The 20135-nt window shown below is 47.5% G+C and overlaps 10 protein-coding genes across 10 annotated transcripts; 5 read left to right on the top strand and 5 right to left on the bottom strand.

Moving 5' to 3' along the window:
* Positions 1 to 363: 363 nt before the first annotated feature.
* Positions 364 to 1695, top strand: LOZ57_004646 (uncharacterized protein; the record flags this gene model as incomplete). The annotated part of the gene is made up of 1 exon (XM_049253687.1): positions 364 to 1695. One exon carries the CDS (start codon positions 364 to 366, stop codon positions 1693 to 1695), a length of 1332 nt encoding a protein of 443 aa, XP_049107251.1.
* A 231-nt stretch (positions 1696 to 1926) lies between these two features.
* Positions 1927 to 2767, bottom strand: LOZ57_004647 (uncharacterized protein; the record flags this gene model as incomplete). Its single annotated transcript, XM_049253688.1, has 2 exons — positions 1927 to 2627; positions 2716 to 2767. 2 exons carry the CDS (start codon positions 2765 to 2767, stop codon positions 1927 to 1929), a joined length of 753 nt encoding a protein of 250 aa, XP_049107252.1.
* An 856-nt stretch (positions 2768 to 3623) lies between these two features.
* LOZ57_004648 (uncharacterized protein) lies at positions 3624 to 4687 on the bottom strand (the record flags this gene model as incomplete). The annotated part of the gene is made up of 3 exons (XM_049253689.1): positions 3624 to 3871; positions 3918 to 4559; positions 4618 to 4687. 3 exons carry the CDS (start codon positions 4685 to 4687, stop codon positions 3624 to 3626), a joined length of 960 nt encoding a protein of 319 aa, XP_049107253.1.
* Positions 4688 to 5215: 528 nt separating this feature from the next.
* On the top strand, positions 5216 to 7448 carry LOZ57_004649 (uncharacterized protein; the record flags this gene model as incomplete). The annotated part of the gene is made up of 5 exons (XM_049253690.1): positions 5216 to 5328; positions 5388 to 5596; positions 5661 to 6182; positions 6241 to 7302; positions 7366 to 7448. The coding sequence occupies 5 exons, from the start codon at positions 5216 to 5218 to the stop codon at positions 7446 to 7448; spliced, it is 1989 nt and encodes a 662-aa protein (XP_049107254.1).
* Positions 7449 to 7617: 169 nt separating this feature from the next.
* On the bottom strand, positions 7618 to 8406 carry LOZ57_004650 (uncharacterized protein; the record flags this gene model as incomplete). The annotated part of the gene is made up of 4 exons (XM_049253691.1): positions 7618 to 7688; positions 7743 to 7967; positions 8028 to 8099; positions 8244 to 8406. 4 exons carry the CDS (start codon positions 8404 to 8406, stop codon positions 7618 to 7620), a joined length of 531 nt encoding a protein of 176 aa, XP_049107255.1.
* A 713-nt stretch (positions 8407 to 9119) lies between these two features.
* LOZ57_004651 (uncharacterized protein) lies at positions 9120 to 10274 on the top strand (the record flags this gene model as incomplete). The annotated part of the gene is made up of 1 exon (XM_049253692.1): positions 9120 to 10274. The coding sequence occupies one exon, from the start codon at positions 9120 to 9122 to the stop codon at positions 10272 to 10274; it is 1155 nt and encodes a 384-aa protein (XP_049107256.1).
* Positions 10275 to 11261: 987 nt separating this feature from the next.
* Positions 11262 to 11795, bottom strand: LOZ57_004652 (uncharacterized protein; the record flags this gene model as incomplete). Its single annotated transcript, XM_049253693.1, has 1 exon — positions 11262 to 11795. One exon carries the CDS (start codon positions 11793 to 11795, stop codon positions 11262 to 11264), a length of 534 nt encoding a protein of 177 aa, XP_049107257.1.
* A 1000-nt stretch (positions 11796 to 12795) lies between these two features.
* Positions 12796 to 14313, top strand: sgf73 (SAGA complex subunit Sgf73; the record flags this gene model as incomplete). Its single annotated transcript, XM_049253694.1, has 4 exons — positions 12796 to 12865; positions 12978 to 13100; positions 13184 to 13807; positions 13886 to 14313. The coding sequence occupies 4 exons, from the start codon at positions 12796 to 12798 to the stop codon at positions 14311 to 14313; spliced, it is 1245 nt and encodes a 414-aa protein (XP_049107258.1).
* Positions 14314 to 14962: 649 nt separating this feature from the next.
* On the top strand, positions 14963 to 16192 carry CEG1 (Dcp1p-Dcp2p decapping enzyme complex alpha subunit; the record flags this gene model as incomplete). The annotated part of the gene is made up of 1 exon (XM_049253695.1): positions 14963 to 16192. The coding sequence occupies one exon, from the start codon at positions 14963 to 14965 to the stop codon at positions 16190 to 16192; it is 1230 nt and encodes a 409-aa protein (XP_049107259.1).
* A 474-nt stretch (positions 16193 to 16666) lies between these two features.
* Positions 16667 to 19600, bottom strand: cdc17 (ATP-dependent DNA ligase Cdc17; the record flags this gene model as incomplete). The annotated part of the gene is made up of 5 exons (XM_049253696.1): positions 16667 to 17221; positions 17288 to 17518; positions 17576 to 18110; positions 18165 to 19511; positions 19563 to 19600. 5 exons carry the CDS (start codon positions 19598 to 19600, stop codon positions 16667 to 16669), a joined length of 2706 nt encoding a protein of 901 aa, XP_049107260.1.
* Positions 19601 to 20135: the final 535 nt, after the last annotated feature.

A 20135-nucleotide genomic window follows, 5' to 3' on the forward strand; every position in this document is an offset into this window, starting at 1 on the left:
ATGGGTTAGTGTAACAAGTCCATGGTCTGACTTGGGATAATCCATGGAGGCAGAAAAGATTCGTTAAACAGTCCACCCATCTCCGTGGAAGACGGATGGATGGATGTATGTACTCCGTACTGTGCTCCGTACATGCAATATTCTCATGTACATACACATACTAAAAAATTAGCAAAGGTCTAACAAGGGATTCTGTGGGGGAAAGTCACATTAGGTTAGGCATGAGATGACGTTGAAGTAACTAATTAACTAAGTTAGTTCACTAACTAGCTAGTTAACTAGTTAACTAGCAGCTTAGACACACTTTGGAACTTATCAAACTCACATGCTAGTTACTAACTACACAGCTGTCGACTTCAAAGAATGGCACCAGAAATTCGCCCTACCCCCAGGAACCATTCAGCAATCCTCTACCAGAGTAATTGTCAGAACCTATATGTTCTTGACATTCCCGCTTCTATCAGCCTGGCACAACATCCTCGAGTCTCAAGCGGCGCTGCACATGTGGACAATCTGGAAGAAACATCTACAATTTTTTCTTGCCCTCCTTCGGAAATACCCTATTCAACCGAACCCAAGGGGGCGAAAGCAATGCTAAGGGTCATGGAGAGCATTCCAAGTTGCGAATTGGAATATCGAAAGCAGATTGCAACCTTTGTCCGCGAGACAATGTGTGAGCTGCGAACCAACTTTGTTGGGGAGTACTGTCTTCCACGGGCAGTTCAACCCAGGCTTCTGCAAAGACCGCGGAAGCGTGGTCGTGTAGATGGAGACGCGACTGTCACGAATGCCCAATGTTCTATAGAACCAGATCTCAGCATTACTGCCACCTGCTTCGAGGCGGATGCACCTCCACTGGTCCTTGCCCCTGGCGTGAATATGCTCCCTGGACTAAATTCTATACAAACAGTAGCTGTCAAAAATAATTCAATATCTGCAGCTATTTTACAAGTGAAAAACTATTATACTACAAGCGCTGATGAGAATCTTCTTGAAGAACGGATGGGAAAAACAATGCCATTCCATACGGAGCGGTTTAGGGTTCCTCCACAGGCCACTTTTGTTCTCACCCATCTGCCAACGGAACCTAACCATTTGCCAGAACTTCCAATAATATTCTTCAATGGGAAAATATTTGATTTTATCCTCATGGATCCACCCTGGCCTAATCGGTCCGTTCGACGTTCGGCGCACTACCAAACAACACCAACTTTCAATCACCTTCAGACGCTGCTTTGTGGTATACTAGAGAGGAATCTTCGTCCGGAAGTGGGAATTGCCGCAATATGGACAACCAATAATGTCAATTCCCGTTCTACCGCTCGTGAATCCTTAGAGAATTCTGGTCTACAGGTATTTGAGGAATGGATCTGGGTCAAGACTACTTCCAAAGGTGTCCCGGTTTCGCCCATTTGTGGGCTGTGGAGACAGCCTTATGAAGTACTGATTCTGGGTAGGAAGCCATCAAACACACAAGACGAAAAACCTACGGTTCGACGGAGGGTAATTGTTGGAGTACCAGATATACATTCTCGCAAGCCACATCTGAAAGAACTAGTGGAGCAGCATTTCTTCAATGCCGATTATTTAGAAGGGTATAAAGCTCTAGAAGTATTTGCTAGAAATCTTACCGCAGGCTGGTGGTCCTGCGGGGATGAGGTGCTGCGGTTCAATTGGGATGGCTGGTGGGCTTAGTATTGAACCCGTAGATGTGAAATGTGATACTGCTGAAGCCATAAGTACTGCATGCCCTCATAACAATTGCTCTCTTGGGTTTACATATGCATTTTTCGAATTCACATAGAAAATATCCCCTCCTTTAGGGAGGATATCCAATTGAATGAAATTTTCAGACTTTGTTACTTCAATATATGACCAGGCATATATAGAAAGCAAAATATGGGATAACTAGCCATGAAGCGTATCTCACTCAAACAATGGCCCCAAGCTCACAAGGCTAAACCTCAAATCACCACCACCAGCAGCGGTCTCTCTTTTTAACAGCTGCCGAACTCCGGCATCCAAAGCCTTCTGGCTTAACATATCTTCTTCAGCATCCAGCTCCGCCCTGACAAGTGGGCCCTTCCTCCTTCCGTCCAATTCCCATAAATTGCCATCCTTGCCCTTGACAAAGCAAACAAAATGTAAATCAATACTCGCCTCCGCTTCAGGTGGAACGGTATCTCCCCTCTTCGCAGCATCCGCATGCGCACTTTCGAGCGCAGAGCTTTCATAAAGGAGATCCGCCCGCTTAATCGGATCCAACGGCTCCGCATCGCGTAGGAGTTTCTCTAAATCAGACCCCTGGGATACATTCTTGCGAGGTTCTCCGTTTGAAACAGAATGCAGTAAGCCTATGAGTCCGCAGGCATTGCGGATGGTTTGCTTGAACCATGTTACAGGTTCATCGGGGCCGGAGCCGGTGTATTCGGACTTTGAAGAGTCTTCAGAGATGCGGGCGGATTCGTAGGTACGAGATACAGGAAAGACAAGAAGGAGCGCGTGTGAGGGGCGCGGAACGAAGGCTAGGAGATCTTGATCGTCGATGCTGTAAACATCCGAGAAGCCGAAGGATGGAGAAAGACCGAGTTGGTGGACAAGATGGGTCATTACTTCCGGGTTGTTCTCTAGTTTGGATTAACGAGCCAGTCAATTATTATGGCTCTGCGGATATGAGGGTGTAGGGGCTGCGGGCCGAGTGACCGGGGGGCATACCAAGAGGAACAAAGGCTTTTGCATTGCTGGGGCAATCTGGGTTATCCGCCATTTTGCAGGGTCAAGTCGGAAGAACGGCTGCTGTGTAGTCACTGTCCTCCGTACAAAGGGAAAAGAGAGGAGGAGAGAAGGTGAAAGTGGGATGTCGATGATGACCTCATTCTTGATATGACATAATCAAGGGTTCTTCTGATCCGATCGAAGGACTTTGAACACAGTTCCCGCCATTGTTTAGGCTGCAATCTCTTCTACAGCCAACATGCGTTATTATTATTAGCCCGCATGGTTTAATAAGAATGCGAGGACCCCAGGAAGGCATTGCAGATAGATCTGCAAAACTCTGAGCTAACTAACTAACCATTCATATTCTCCGACCACGCGATTTCTGCTGCCTCCTCTTCATCCTGGCCGAGGCTATAACAATGGCTTTAAATGGCCCATAATTTGCCTAGGATTAGTGCGCTTCCGAGTTATTCAAAGGACTAGTTAAAGTCAAGCTGGCTACTCCGAGTCCTGAGCGTCTGTATTGCGGAGTGAGTGTGGAGAGTGGCTACGCGTCGGCACTTGGCTTTGAGTAGCATTCTGCTTCGCCTGCGTAGCATTCAAGGATTCTACGGAGTAGGGCTCTTCCGATACTAACAGAAGTTATATAGAGAACCATATGCGAAGAATACTTGTGCCACGCTAGGATCAAGTTGCTTGACCTGTGGAGCAGTATTGAGGGAAGAGATGTTGAGACTGTTCCGCAACCAATTTCGTACCCCATAGTTATACGAGCCCTCTGTGAAACTAAAGCCATAAAAACTCAATACCAAACATCATAATATGGCGACGTTTTCAATAAAGGGCGAAGGAGAATCTAGTGTCCATTGAGTTGTTCTACTCTAGTGACAGAAGACATGCAGGCATCACCCCTGAATATTGGGGGTCTCTCCTCTTTTTAACGGCCCGAAAACACTAGTCCACAACTCGCTGGATTCTCCAAGATAGAAGGAGAGGGATACATCAGCCAAGCCTCGATCTAAGCCGCCGGACATCGTCTCTAGCTGAGAGACCAGATTCTCCAGCCCAAAAGCTTTCCCGGTGGATTGCGTTGACCCGGCTTCCAACGTCACATTCACAATATGAATATGGAAATGGTAGTAAGTCGGGTGGTCTACACAATGTCAGCGACATCCGGTACGGAAATGTGGTTGGCTTACAGTGAACATAAAGCTTGAGCTGGTCGGTTTCTAGTTCTGGATAGACTTTGACGACCGCGTCGACCAGTTTTTGGCGCATGTGTTTAAGCCAATCAACATGCGATGGCTTCAGGTCTCGTAAGCTCCAGATATCCCGCCTCTCCACCAGAGCAAGCAAGTGGAGGCTGCTGATGGTCTTTCTATCCCAGTTCAAGTCGGGAATGAGCAGAAAACCTTCCTGTGGATCGGATTCCCGATACAGCACATCTTCCTGCTCCTTGCGGCCCTCGATGATATTGAAAACCCAGTTCAGACGCCCGTTTTCGCGCTTCTGCTGCATGTATGGCCGCACATATTGGCGATATATATCGGGAGATTCTGTGACCATGCGCACGTTCTGGGCGGTGTATTTCAGGACGTGCTGGTCTGTGCAGGGCCAGATAAGATTCAGCTTGAGGTCAGGGGGGTTGACATCGGTCGGGCCCGACGATGCCATGTACCAGCGGTAGATGTCATTGGCACCAAGGCTTGTGAGGTTGGTTAGTGCAGCGTGGAAGGCACGGAGCGCGTCAAGATCGGGCACGAAGGCGGCTCTCTCGATGGTGAGGATGGCAGGCTGGCCGTCGATGGCGCCGAGGATGGTGATGCGGCGGTCATTCTGGTCTGGCAGCAATCGGGGCTGTCAACGCATTATTGGGACCATGGTGCGGGGTCAGCTCACCCTGGTTCAGCAACCGGCGGATCTGGAATCTCGGGATTAAGGCCGCTGAATCTGCCTTGTCGTCCGCCATGGTGAGCCGGGCGCGCGGGCACGACTGGTGATGGGCGGCGGGCGGCGGGCGTACAGTGCGGGCGCTGGAGGGCGCGGCGGCGTTGGCACAGGGCGGCACGGCGCCCAGCCCAAAGCAGCAGGCCCGGGGGCTGCACGTGCCGGGCAGGGCGGCCGTGAGTCGCCCCGCTCCGCGCGCCAGGGATCGGCAGCGCAAAATTGGCCGGCGCGGTGGAGCGCGCCGCACATGAACGTGGGAGCGCCTGCGCACGCCAGCCAAAATATTAATTTCCTCGCCGCGCGCCGGCAGACGACGACAGGCATGCTGGCCCTGCTGGCTCGGGCTGGCCGTCCTGCTCCTGGCAGCCAAGGGGCCCGCGCTGCGCATACGAAGTCCGACGGCTCGCAACTAGTTATTTAAAAGCGACCCGATCCTACCTTGCTCCTGCTCCTACGACTGCTGCTGCCCGTCTCCTCTCTCTGACCTCGCGTCCTCGCGTCCTCGCAGATCCGTCTGTCTCTGTCTCCCAGCTGGCAGCCCTCTGTGACAATGCGCTTCTTATCCGTAGCCGGCGCGGCTCTCTTCTCCGCAACCGCCTTTGCGCAGACGTTCCAGCGTCTGGGTGGATGTCCGACGCTGGGCTGCGTGTTCCCCCCCGATCGGTATGCACGCGATTTCCCCTCCAGGCTGCGACATTGTGAGGCTAACAGCTGTGGCACAGGGCGGAGTTCCTTCCAGGGCAGTACTTTGATATCCGTTTGGAGGTGCACTCGCCTGTGAATGGCTCCGAGGCGCGGTCCGGCGATCCAGACCCAAACTTCACCTTCACCATCGCCCGGAAGGGTCGTAAGTCCAAGCCGCAGAAAGCCACGGACTTCTTCAGAGTTTCAGAACCAAAGCTGGAGACTTGGAGCTTTAAATGGTATGAAGGTACGTGTGACCATACCTCGTTTCTGTCATTGAGGCACGCGTCGTTCTCACTCCTGTCCGCCAGATCTGTTTGCGGAGGATGCCAAAAAGCCGTCAGTGGTGCGCGTCACTGCTAAAGCCTTCCGAAGGGTCGCATTGTACGAGCCTGGAGAGTATGAAGCTACGTTGTGCTATTACAACGGCAAGACGACCACTGCCACTTGGACCGTGAGAGACCTGTCCCTTTTCCGAAGGACAAAGAACGTCATCATGTTCATTGGTGACGGAATGACTACCAATATGATCACGGCTGCACGCCTGATTGCCCATAAGTCGGTCAATGGGAAGTATAAGACCAAAATGCAAATGGACCAATTCCCCGTTCTCGGTCACCAGATGACCCATTCCATGGACTCCTTCATTACTGATTCTGCCAATTCTGCCACCGCTTTGTACACTGGCCAAAAGACCACCGTCAACGCGCTTGGTGTCTACGTTGATTCATCCAAGGATCCCTTTGATGACCCAAAGGTGGAGTCTGTGACAGAAATGTTTCATCGCATTCATCCCCGTGGTGCTATCGGTATTGTTTCTACCGCCCATTTAGGTAAGTTTCTTGGCCACACCGCTCCAGATGGAAATCCGTACTAAGTAGCGCTTCATAGCTGATGCTACACCTGCCGGTTTGACTGCTCACACTCGTGATCGAGGGCAGGCCGAGCACGTGATTGACACTTATTATCATGGGTTGACCAACTACACCTGGACTAAATGGGATGGCCCAGATGTTCTTTTTGGTGGTGGTGCTGAGAACTTCCTCCCTGGAGCAAAATCGTACAAGGGCCAGGATTACTACAAACTTTTCAAAGAAAAAAACTACAGTGTCAGTATGAACGCTACTACCCTTGCTCAAGCCCCAAACAACACCAAGGCTCTGGGGGTTTTCACTGTTGGTGTTATGCAGACATGGCTTGATCGCAATGTGTATAAGAAAAACTTGAAGAGCCAACGTAACAGCCCAGACGGCTCTGGCCAAGACGCTCTGGACCAGCCGGGCCTTAAGGAAATGACCCTAAAATCAGTCGATATCCTTCACACACGTTCTAATAAGAGCAAGGATGGATGGTTCCTCATGTCCGAGGCCGCCAGTATCGATAAGCAGATGCACTCCTTGGACTACGACCGCGCACTTGGCGAACTTCTTGAATTTGATGACACCATCAAAGCTACCATCGAGAAACTCCGTGCCATGGGTGAACTCGAAAATACTCTTATCGTTGTCACTGCTGACCATGGCCATGGATTTGATGTTACTGGTGGTGTCGATACCAAATATCTTGACGCACAAGACACTGACCGCAAGAAGCGCAATGCCATTGGAACTTACGAGAAGTCCGGTTTGTCGCAATATACTGTTCAAACCAACACCTCCCTCAAATATTCCGAGGGCGTTCACTTCCCTGCCCAGTGGGACCCAAGATTTACCCTCCACTCGGGCGTTGTCGCAAATCCTGACCGCCGAGAAAATTATCAAGTCCACAAAGATGGATCAAGACAGGCGGTCTCTGAGCTTGTCAAGGGCTCGGGTGACTACTACGTGAACTACAAGGATGCCGTTTCGGGCTTTGTTATTAACGGCACTTTGCCAGTAGGCGATAGGTCAGGTGTTCATTCGCTGACCGATGTGCCAGTCTTTGCCATGGGTCCATGCCAGGAGAAATTCGGCGGTAAGTTGACCCTTGTTCCTTTCTAAGCACGTGAAAAGTTACTGATATATGTTGAACCTACAGGAGTCTACGACTCAGGTGAAATCTTCTTCCGCATCGCTGAATGTCTCGGTATGGGCCGACCAAAAGGCCTCGAGCATGTTTGAATTCAAAATCCTACACAGCAAGTTACATAGAAGTGGGCGTGTGAAGGAGCATAATTCTTGCAATTCTCAAATACATCATTATAATTCCGCTGTATATATATAATAGATATTGGTAGAAACGCCAATTGTGGTTGGGGTATCACGTAACGAAACAAGTCGTACCTTAACTCTAATTCTTTGGAGTAACTGCCTGACTGCCATCGGAGTGCATCTCCAAATCACTTAGCTTTGGAAACCAGACTTGAACGATTAGACAGGGGAAACTCACTACTTCAGCAAACTGCACCCACTCACTTATGCCCTTCACGAACGGGTCATCTGCAACGGGTATTCTCTCATGGTCCCACACCATAAGCTCATTGAATGTACCTCGCATTTCTAGAATAGTTGGAGGCGGTTCAACATCATCGTCACCCTGGTCATCGCAGTCAGCGCCAGTCAAGCTGCGGCTGCTCCCATAGGGCAGATCATCTGGCGCCTTTTTTTCTAGCTTCTTGTCCGTGGGTGTAGCGACCACGCCTGCAAATGGAGCGATGTTAAAACGACACGTATAAAGCAGACAGACCAAATAATGCATACCTTGATACCCTTCTGGCAGCGCGACTCGCCTGCCGCGAAGTTTTCGCCCGCGAAAATACGATGTGGCTAGTTCTAGAGAGCCCGGCGATGTTAGCGAATACGAAAATCGCCAGAGTAGCGGGAAACGAGGGCTTAGGAGTGAATTGTCCATTGTCGAAGTATACGGAGTATATTCGTAAAAGACGAGATAGTGTTTTAGGGGGCGCCGCAACGTACGTGGGTTTTCTTTATCTGCCGTTGGGTCCCAGTGTCGCGTGGAGACGTCTATTGGGCCATTGTGATGGATCTTGCATGGTAGAATATTTGGCTTGAACACTGGTGCTGGATGCTTGGGGTTTTCAGAGGCGCGTAGAGCCAGCATTCCTTCTTTTGAAGACATGTATCGACGCTATTCACTCTGCTTTTGATATATTAACTCTAATGTACCATTCAAGATATGGGGAGGTAAGGAGGAAGTGTTCATTGGTGATTTAATGGAGAAGGATATGGGATATGATATACGTTTAGGAATCTCTCGCCAACAGTAGAACTCAGAAGTGTAGGTCAAGGTTGAAATGTTGTAGGTAACTATAGCGCGTTGGACCGTGACGATGGACCATACGGAGAAGTCTAATTTAGGTTAACCAACTAGTTAGTTATTTAACTAGTTAGTTAATATTGGTGTTTTGGTCCTTATATTCTCAGCAGACGAGAAATTAACTAACTACATACAATAGCACATACGACTACAGGAAGAAATAACTACTCCGTACTCCGTACAGGGACTCAACTGCGCTAAAAGTGCCCGACTGCACAGACACTTACCACTGATGGTGAAGTCTACCGCACTCTTCGCCAGTACCAACTTCAGAATACCCTTGATCTGGGGAAGCTAGGCAGCCATAATCTTTGGAATTGGATTCTGCATATGTAAATGAAGGTAGTATTGTCTCAGTGGCCGGATAACTATTTGTCCGCTGTACGGAGTAGTTGGGAGTCAATCAATTGGTGAAGCGCCTTGTGCTACCCGACGATGGCCATGGAAATACATATTCCTGTGACCCGACGTGATCATTTCTGGAATTCTACATCCGCTATCACTGTTGGTTCAAAATGAAGGGCTTTTATTATCGCCCATGTCCGCTATGCCAGCAAGATGTTGAAGTAAAACAGCGAGGTCGGTTTTATGTACTCCCTCTGCATCCAGCTTACACGAAGCTCTTTTCCCACGATGATTGGCAACTTAAAAATAACTCTGCGATAACAATACAGGGCCTTTGGTCAGGCCCTCTTGAAACATATCCTACACTTGCATACTGGCAAAGGTCATTCCTTATTCACTGGAGGTGCTACCAACTTGTTCAAGAACTTTCGCCTTCGCAGCTCCGTCTTTTGATTGATGTGGTTGAGCCAACATTTCACTCACGTTCGCTGCCTCCTCCAAGTACACATGGTGCTTTTTTCCCACCTCCCTCCCACCTCCTCCCACCCAACGCTATACCACTTCAATGTGACTTGGAAAACCAGGACCACAGGGCAGAAAAAAGGGACATTGAGCAACCGTTAGGATGGTGGTATCACCGGTTACCGTTGGAGATTCAAGGCAAAATATTTGAGTACAACATTGGACGTCTGATATATGTCATGAGGGCAGCAACACAATTCTCCTCCAACAATGAAGCTTTCAGAGCTGTCCCTGAACATAGGCTTTCGGAAACGAAATTGATGGTTTATGACAACATGATCCGGATCCATCTGGTCATCATCGGTGGTCGCACCTACATCGGAGATATAACCAGCAAAGCCAACCTGGGACATATACCCCAGGAGGACCTGTCTATAGCCTACAGCCGTACCCTAAGATATATCGCACTGGCACTTGGGCCTGTTTTTCTGATCTGCGTGTTTTTGCAGAAGTGGAAATCTGCGTACATTTTATTTCTGGCTGTGGCTGCATTTGAATTTATGCTATTCCCGTCAGTGAGGTCAACAGCCCTTAGTCCTATGCGCAGTGGGATAGATCAGAAGATGAACAGAGATTATAGGCTCAATGAATGTGAATATCTTGCAATCAAAAGTGATGAACCAGGCGTAGTAGATATTGCATTCCAACAACACCATGCTGCGCCAAAATGGATTCTTAATAACCACACCTATCCCTTTAAAGGCAAAATTTCTGTGATCCGATGTGCAGATACACATAATCTGCGAATTATTCGAGATGCAAGAACACCCCTTGTCATTTTCTTCTCTTTGGGGCTATACTGACTCCACATCACAGTCTCTAAAATGCCGAGCGATCATCCCCCTTAATAGGATTGGAGCAGAACCGTATTTCCACAGTCAATCAGCTCCACCACAAAACTGTTGGGTTGATTCTTCATTCCCTGTGGAGTCTACACTTACACTGTCTTCTGCCCCATTTGCCTACTTTACACAAGCAACTTACATACCTTTTGCAACAATGAAGAACATCTGCTTTACAGTTGAGCCTCTGCAGCTTGGTATCACTAAAATTGTGGTTAATGCCTCAAATCCTCAAAACAAACACTATTCTGTTTGTTTTCCCTATCCTCCACAGTCTTTGAGATATACCCTCTGTGGGGCTAAAGTTGTCCAACACATATTTCAATATTCATACTTGCAGGTATGTCCACAAAGGTCACTCAAGTTTTGTACCCTACTAATCTTAAATTAGTTTGAAATCAATGGCCAGTGGAGACCTCCATTTCCTCCGCATTGCATCCATCTTGATGGGCCAAATCTAGTTGAGAATGTTTTGGGAATCTGGTGGGGTAAAACATATGCATTTGTTCCTCTTCACATTGGTGTCGTGGTCTCGAATAAAGCAAGTCTTAAAAACACTGTGTAGTCAGGAATTTCCATTCTAATACTTCAAAAAATTCGACAACTATCATTGTTAGGTGAAGGATGATGCCGCGCTCCCTCTCTCTGGTGCCGGTTTCTCAATTTTGTTGCTTCCGCCGCGATGCCATCTCGTTGCTCTGCCTAAAGGTTCTAATAGATGGTACTCGCTGTTCTAGACCTGATCTAGGAGCGACCGATCTCGTTGCACATTGGAAGAACGGCAGCTAAGTATAGAAGGCAGTCTAATATATGAAGCAAGAATTGGATAACATTGGTTTGATTGGCTGCTGTAAGGAAAGAATTAAGATCGGTAGGCAGCTACAAAAGGTACGGAGTAAAACCTCAATATGAGAACCTCGGTCACAAACTTCCCGATGATCACTAAATTCAAGCAGTGGGGACAGGGAGCAACTGAATGCACGCAGCAAGAAAGGCCCGAAAGGCTTCCTTAGGACCCTCACGAGGATAATTCTTATCCAGGTATACAGTGCTCATATTCGGATCCACCAGCGCCGGCAAAATATCAAGGTCACCTTCAACACAGCGGGCTATAGCAAACTCAAGTTTCAGCCCCTCCCCAGTATTTTTAGCCACAAAAATATACCCAGCGTCACGAGATCGGGGACGAAGAACTTCCCTATGGAGTCGGTGAGATTCTACGACCTTCATGTCATCAACTGTCTCACTTGATGACACCGCCCCATAACAAAGGACAAAACCGTTACGTAGAATCTCAAAGTGTCTGCTACGTTCAGTGCCATCTTCTCTGCTTGGTATATCCCACACCACTTTGGCGTTGCAATCCGCCTCCTTCAGGATCTTTCCGATAAATTCATTCATAAATGCTTGAACTTCTAGTATATTTCCATCCACTGCGTTGACAAACATGCCCGGGATGAGCGAAGCGGGATACTCGGCCATGTTATGTCCTAAGTCTGTGTGAGCCTCTTGCCAAAGAACCCATGGCGTTTTATCAAGTCCATACCCTTAGATGCGTTATGATATAAATAAGCGGTGAGGTTTCCGAGTACCTGGTAGAGGCGGGTTATAGCCTAGGGGTCGAGTATCAACTAGGCGGGGTCTTGGATAGGTATAGCAGCACGGTCTCTTCCGGCATAAATCAAATGTGGAAAAGAAAAACAAAATTGACTTTAATGCGCCCACTCTCCTTTGCTGTGTTCAAAAGAAGCGGTCACACAGGTTGACCGCGAAGGCTGGCCAAGTCAAAAAGGCGAATGCATCCTTTAAGAACAAGTCTTTTGTTACAGCTTCATTCTTGGTCATCCTGAACCTTGGGTATCAACACATGAACGATCCGGTCCGAGCCGAAAATTCTAGATTTTTGTTGGCGGAAGCCGTACGGATCGATGCATGCCAGCAGTTGCTCAAGGGTTGGCCAATTGGAAAACCTTGCATCGCAGAATTGTTGGCACGGTGGGGCACGTGAGAGAGCATCTTGAGAGAGCATCTTGAGAGAGCCTTAGTATTCCCAGTCAAGGGAGGTGCATCAGAAGTACCATGGCCAGTTGTTGTTTGATACCGCGTGAGGATTTGAGGGCGAAGGATGCATGATCCAATCACGATGGCTCCGTCGATGGTGCGAATGCCCCGATGCCACTAGTTTGCGTACAGAGGGGGGCTAAGGCAATGTATATGATCTGTTATGGGGGAAATATAGAAGGCTCGAGAAACGGAGATGGACGGAGGATGAGGATTGTACGGAGTAGTTCATGTGTGGTCAGGGAGCCTGGTCGGGACGGAGCAATAATGTTCCCTAACAGCAAAAATGACAAACTTGATGGATCTGACTCCAGGTCACCTGATACGTCACATGATTACCTCCGTGACGGTCAGTTAGTCATCCAACAAATTCAAGGGGTTTATGCCAAGCCCTATCTGTCACGTGGAATCGCCGGTCGTCATGGCCAGAGGAACGGAGGATAGCGACGAGCCCGATCGTCAGTTACGAACGATGGCTTCGAATGGACGAGGTGAGTTGCCGCCTCCTCATTTTATCGCAACTATAACACCGGACGCCCGCGAGGTGATCTGATGCTACCAATGCGCAGATGCTAACTTGTCGTCCCACCCCATCTTACACAGGGTCATCAGTTGCTTCAGGCTCTGAGGCTAGTTTCGTTGATGCTTCCGGATATAAATATAGCGAGAAAAACAAGCAACAGACAAAAATAAAGCTTAAGAAGACTGCTTCTAACCCCACGAATGGTGCGTTCTGCAGTCGCTATTCATATCCTGTCCAAGTTTGCTCTCGTGAGCCAGACTTACTAATTATATCCCCGCATCTATAGGGACGAAAGGTGCAGAGTCTGGAAACGCTGATTCCAGCGCTGCATCCTCACCTATTCTACCCATGGTAGACGAGAAAACTATGGCTTCATTTCCGACTGGGAAACCAAGGGAAACGCCTCTTGAGACCGTCATCTGCAAACATTGCAAACGGCCGGTCTTGAAACAAAGTGCTATAGAGCATATTCGAGGATGTTTGAAAGCAAAGCAGGAAAAAGCCCGTAAGAAGAAAGAAGCTAGGGATGCCAATCGGGCGAAGGAAAAGGCGGATAAGGAGGGAAACGACGATGACGGAGATGGCGCTATGAAAGGCCAAAAGAGTGCCAAGAAGAATGCTGGCGAGGATGGGCCAAAAAAGGGGAAGAAAAGAAAGGCCGAAGACGACGACAAGGAACCTAAAAGGAAGAAAAAGAAAGATGAGCCTAAGCCGAAAGTACCGAAACCGAAAGGTCCCGTTGATGTAGAGAAACAATGTGGTGTTATCCTTCCAAATGGAGGTCAGTGTGCTAGGTCGTTGACCTGCAAAAGTCATTCAATGGGTGCAAAGAGAGCCGTTCCGGGCCGGTCATTGCCTTATGATATGCTCTTGCAAGCCTACCAAAAGAAAAATCAAGCACGGCAACAAAGTAGGTTTCGTACCCTCATTGTTATCTATTCTACAATTTCGGCCTGTAAGCCGCATGTAATACTGATATCCATCATAGAGGCGGCCATTGATGCCAATGCCCCCGTCCACGATGACTTGGATGGAAATGGGCCGGTTGACTCAGACGAAGAGAAAGATGCTGTGATGGCCGGGATTTTGCGCTCACGGCCTCAGCCGTTAGTGACACACTCCCTCATTCCCACGAGACGAAAATATCATCTTGTCCGAATGAAGGAGATGCTTTCCCAAGTATTTGGCTCCGGAAACTTTTTCGGCTCGCCCGACAATAGCTCTCAGCAAGGAAGAAACCCGTTTCAGTCTGAGCCCACAACCATCCCCTCGCCAGTACCCGGCTCTGCTGGGGATGGGGCTTCACAACAGCTTGACCCGTCTCGAAAACCGTTACCACAGCATGGGTTGCAAAACAGGAATAATACTCCCAATGCACCTGTGAAAAGGGCGACAACTGGGACCAGTATCTCTTGAGTTTCATCTTGCTTTTGTGATTTATGCATTTGTTTTTTGCTCTTTGCATGAATGCGGGCTGGCGGCTTTTTGGAATGGGTCAGTGACGGGCGTTTAATGGAATTTTCTGTACTACATATGTATTATGATACCCTTTAAGCGCCTGCATACGGAGTACCTGGCATCAGATTTAAATCGAGGCATTTTTATGTTACTTACCATAATCGGCGAGGTTTAGATAATCAAGGGCATAGGCAGTAATAGTTAAATTTATCACGGACATTCAGACGAGTCAAGCGATTCTAAAAGTAACTATGTATTAATAACTATATGGTTGAAGTTGAGTTTCCTGGACCTTCTCTGAGTTGCTTGTTGGAGTCACTTTTGCGCCGCTGAGCTTCCAGGTTCAGAAACACAACATCCACAGCACCTCATTTCGCCGAACACAATACATGAAGCAGGGACTCCAGCAATCTAGTACCCAAGTGTACCCGTATCTGCGCCTCTTTTCTTTTGTTTTCCCTCTCACTGCATTTCCTGTCGCCAACCGACACGAACAGGTCGCAGTCGCATCGAGTTGTCTAGAGCGCAACCAACATAACAGAAGACGGGGTGGAGGCATCCGTCGGGCGATCGCCAGGTAGAAAAGGCCGGCTCGAACCCATGCATCATGGCCAGTACGGTTCCGGACCTCGAGTCGATAGGCATGAAAGCAGAGCATGAGCTTGCCGACCAATTCCGTCGCGAAGTCGCACACCTCCTCGGCCGCAACTCGCTCAGCTTCCCCGGCGCGCAACCCGTGAGCTTCTCGTCACAACATTTGACTGAGTTGCAGAGGAGGGACTATTATGTTTGCGAAAAAACAGACGGTATACGATGTCTTATGTACTTTGCGCGTGGGGATCCTGACTCCGAGACGCCGGAAATACACTACCTGATCGATCGCAAGAACGATTATCGATACGTTCGGGGCCTACATTTTCCCCTGCCGGGCGATGATACTTTTCAGAAGTTTCATGTGGATACATTGATTGATGGGGAGCTGGTGAATGATGTATATGAGGATGGGACGGAGCAGCTTAAATTTTACGTCTTCGACTGCCTGGTGTTGGATGGGATGAGCCTGATGCATCGCACGCTCGATAAGAGGCTGGCTTATTTTAAGGAGAAAGTCTTAAGGCCATATAATGCGATGTACAAGAAGTTTCCAGAAGAGAAGCAGCACCGGGCATTCGCCGTTGAGGACAAGTCTACCCAATTCAGTTATGGCATAGAAATGATGTTTCGAGATATTATTCCCAAGGTCAAGAAGATCCACGGAAATGATGGACTTATTTTCACCTGCCGAAGTACCCCATATAAAATAGGCACGGATGAACATATACTAAAGTGGAAACCCCCAGAGGAAAACAGCATTGACTTTCGCATGAGATTGGAATTTCCGATGGTGGACCCAGATTCCGAAGATGAAGCAGATGGCTTGACGGAGACCTTCCCTGATTATGATTCCATTCCAACCTGCCATCTATTCGTGCTATACAGACAAAACGATTATCGACATTTTGGCACCATGCACCTTGAAGAATCAGAATGGGAAGACCTGAAAGGTCTAGGGAAACCACTCGACGATACAATTGTTGAATGCTATCCTGATGAGCCTGGCCGCTGGCGCTTCTTACGGTTCCGTGACGATAAGAACGATGCAAATCACATCTCAACTGTCGAGAAGGTAATGGAGAGTATCCAGGATCGCGTGACAGAAGAAGACCTCATTGCAGCTGCACCAGCTATCAAAACTGCTTGGAAAAAGAGACAGGCTGAAGAAGAAGCAGCTAGAAAAAGGCCGAACGGAACATCTCAGCCTAGCGCTAATGGCTTGAAAAGAAAACTTGAGGAGTGAAGCCTTTATTCCTCATTACATTCAGAAATACGGAAATCCGCCTCATAACTGAGACACGTTTTGCCTATCATTCTACGAGCTATTCCCCCATTATTAGTGTACAACCTTTAAACATCTTTTTGATCTACTCTCTATGACTCACGCTTTTGCATCCCATGCTGTTTTAGCTTAGGTGGTCATTTTTTATGTGTTGAGACATTTGGTTCTCAATAGGTGTAGAGGTGAGGTTGGTTGGTTTTTTTTTTCCGAACTTATGCAATTAGTTTCCTTGATCGACGTTATTCAGACAGATCTATCGGGATTTATTGGTGTTTTGTCCTGAGGGGCAATAAGATGGATGCCATAGCCTATGGGTCATACCTCTCGTGTATTATCAAGCTGTCTTATATTGTATTCTTATATACGGTACATTGTGTAATTCAAAGAGGAATAAAGTAAGGATTCCAAGATGTGGCGTGTGAAAGATAGATTGGTTTAATATTCCCAATCATCATCCACTCCCCCTTTGGATTTATCATCTTTCGATACGCTCTCCTGCCTTCGATACATCTCCGCCACCATTTTGGTTGTACTAGCCTGCTCTGGCTTCTTATCCTCTCTCGCTTTGATGTATCTGGGAAACCTCAGCGAGACACCCTTTCCATCCGCTCCTGTACCCGCAGTTCCCATTATTTCATCGCTCGCACACCTATATCGGGGGCTGATGGTCAAATCGGCGGCTTTGACCTCCCATACAAGCCGAGGCTCAAACCAGACGTCTGGCTGGTCCTTGGGGACGGCAGAATGCGAATAAAATGGTTTTGGTTCGGATATTACTAGAGGACTGAGTGTTTGATGGGCTTCATCAAGTACAGCTTCAGAAAATCCGGTACCAATATTGCATATTGTTTCGTACTTTTCGGTAATGGGGTTGTAAGCAGCAAGAAGAAAAGCTCCGTAGACGGATGTACGTTTGCCCTTGCCAAAGTATGCGCCAATGACAACAAGATCGAGTGAATCTCCAATTCCCGCAAGATAGTCCTTCTTGACCTGAAGAAAATATTGTCAACAATAGTCTTAAAATAAAAACCCAAGGTAAAATATATCGCCACCTACTTTGAGCCAGTTACGACTGCGTTTACTGGGTTCGTAGCCACTCTCCTCAGTATCAAGCATTTTAACCATTAAGCCTTCGCAGGATGACTTTACGCTCTCTTCTAGTAACGATTGAATTTCCTCCAGATCATTAGTATTGTCGTACTGTGCAAAAGCAAATTCTCCTTCAGTTGGAATGAAAGTATCATGTAAAAGAGCGCGGCGCTCACGGAAGGTATTCTTCACAGTAGGCTATATATACATGTGTTAGTTTAATATATTATATTATATTGATGAGAATCAGCCCACCTTTCCATTCAAAAATAGAATGTCGAATGCAAAGACGCAGACCTTCACCTTAATATCCTCAGCCTTCACATCTTTCCTCTTTCGAGTCATCAATTGCTGAAATGGGAGAACTTTCTTGTTTTCAAGATCCCAAGCAACTGTTTCACAATCAACAACAAAACTTTTTGTTCCTGGTTTAACCCAAGATTCCAATTTCTCCAAAACATCTGGATACTTTTTGGAAAGATCTTCGGAATTTCGAGAAAATATCGCGCAGAGGCTGTTACCATCCTTCTGCAACGTTGTCGTTGTAACGGCGTAGTCTTTTATTGCGTCCTTCGAGACAAAATGTATTTGTGCTCTTTCACCGTCATATTTGTACTCACAGGTAAAGTCTTTCCCCTCGAAACGGTTTAAAACTTCAGAAATAGACTTAGTGGGTTTAGCCAACATAGGCTTTAAGGGAACCCCAGGTTGCAATTTGCAATTATCTTGGAGATTGAATATTCCGTGCTCAAGCATCGCTGGGATAATGACTTCGTAGGAGGGCAACTCGCTAGAAATATTGATATTAGAAAAGAGAAAAAAAACCCTTAAATAAGCCACTCACCTATATACTTGTTTCAAAATAGCTTCGCCTTTCGCCAGCTGTTCTGTGCTGGGAATCTTGTTGCCTTTCTGCGAAATTTCATGGTTAACCATAGCGTGGGCTATAGCGACGAGAGCAGTTTTTTCAGCGAGCCCCAATCGAAGTTTTCCCTCTAAAAATCGAATAATATATTTAGCTTCACTTGGTCCGCCCTTATCTTTGGTGATGTCTATCGGCTTAGAACCCTTTCCAGCGGTGGCAGCATCGGCGGCTGATAACAGCTTTTTGATGCCTCCGACTTTCTTATCCTGGGATCCATGGCCCTGCATCTTTGCGATGGCCAAAAGACTTTCGTGAACACCACGCACAGTCAACGGTTTCGGTTTGAACATAGTGGGCTGGTTGGACCTGCTCTTAGCAGCGACCAGACCCAAATCACCAATCTCATGTTGATCGGCTTTGATAACGGCAAGGCTACGCCCAGTAGACTCGCCGATGGATTTCATGATTAGGGATTCACCGATTCCAAGTTCAATGCCAGCATAGTCGGCAGCCAGTTTGTTAATCATTAGCTGAACAGTTGGAAGGAAATCACCAGGAGTCAGCCGTAAAACCTGACGCAGAAATAAGGAGCAGTGAGCAAGAATGACGAGTCGCTTTGTCGTCATTTCGATTAAGGAAAAGGTAGTGCAAAGGGCCGCATATGGAACAGGGTCTCCGGCTGTCCAATCGGGGTATGGATCCTTTTCATCACCTTTGAGTGTAAGTTGTACTTTTTCCCTTTGCTTCGATTTGGCCTTCTTTCTCGTTTCTTTCTCTTCAGTATTCATATCTAGCTCTTCTGAACTGCTTTCTGAGAGCAAATCCTCCTTCTCGGATGTCAATGATTCAATTTCTGCCACTTCCGCACCATTTGTCTGTTTTTCTGGCTTTAATGGTTTGCTGGAAGAGATTTTGGGACTACTGCTTTGCTTGTGTGGTCGTTTCTGGCCTCTGTTAGCGGCAATAATCTTTTCTCCAACATCTCTTTTAGAACTCCGAGCTCTTTTGGTAACAGGCTCACTCTCATCTCCACCGCTTTCTTCGTCTACTGAGTGCTTTTGCCGTTTGAGTCTACCTGAACTTGGAGATGCACTTTCGGGCCTTGCTTCTTCAATTTTGATGCCTTCATCAACTGAGCTAATTCCTGGGGCTGCAGGAGGGGACGTTATGGGCCTAGTAGCGATACGCTTTTTTGGTGTCACAGGGAGGGTGTCTTCCAACTCTTCCTCATTATTAGGCGGGACATTCTCTCTCCGCGACGAGAATGATAAAGTGGATTGCTTATTTGGATTAGAAGCGTTATCATTTCCACCACCAAAGAACTTTCTATAAATATGTTACTCAGGAGCTGAATAAAACCCCCTTAGTGGCACGTACCCCAGCGTGGTTTGTCTGGCAGAGTTCTTATGCGCCATGGTCATTAAAAAACCACCAGGTCGAAGAGAAGCACTCGATATTAAAGGAAAAATTGAAGTTGGTATAGTCTGTTTGTTGGCTGCATGTGCCAATCTTGTTTGTGATCGTGCCAGGTATGGACATAAAAGCCGCATTGGCTCTAGGAACCGGCTGATGACAGTTGAAGAATACTGGAACGCTGTCCCAGTCTGGGTGATGCACAATTAAACAAACCAGCCAGCAGAGTACCAAAGTATATCTATTCCAGAACCCTAGAAAAAACTCGAGGTATGTCCCATGCTCATCTGCTGTAGGCAACCAACGCGGGAGCGCGTCTTGTCGCGTTCCGCGATAATTAGTGACGTCACGTGGCGCCGCTCCAGGCGCCAGTACGGAAAGCATAAGTCTTCTGTTTTAAAGTATGATTACCTCAAATTGTAAAAAAAAAAAAGGGGGGGGGGGGGGGGGGGGGGTTTTTTTTTTTTTTTTTCTCCTTTTTTTTTTTTTTTCAAAATTCCCTTATGTTTGTTTTTTTTTTTTTTTTTTTTTTTTTTT

This window comes from Ophidiomyces ophidiicola, assembly GCF_022830035.1.
Source record: "Ophidiomyces ophidiicola strain CBS 122913 chromosome Unknown scaffold_20, whole genome shotgun sequence".
Taxonomy (NCBI): Eukaryota; Fungi; Ascomycota; class Eurotiomycetes; order Onygenales; family Onygenaceae; genus Ophidiomyces; species Ophidiomyces ophidiicola.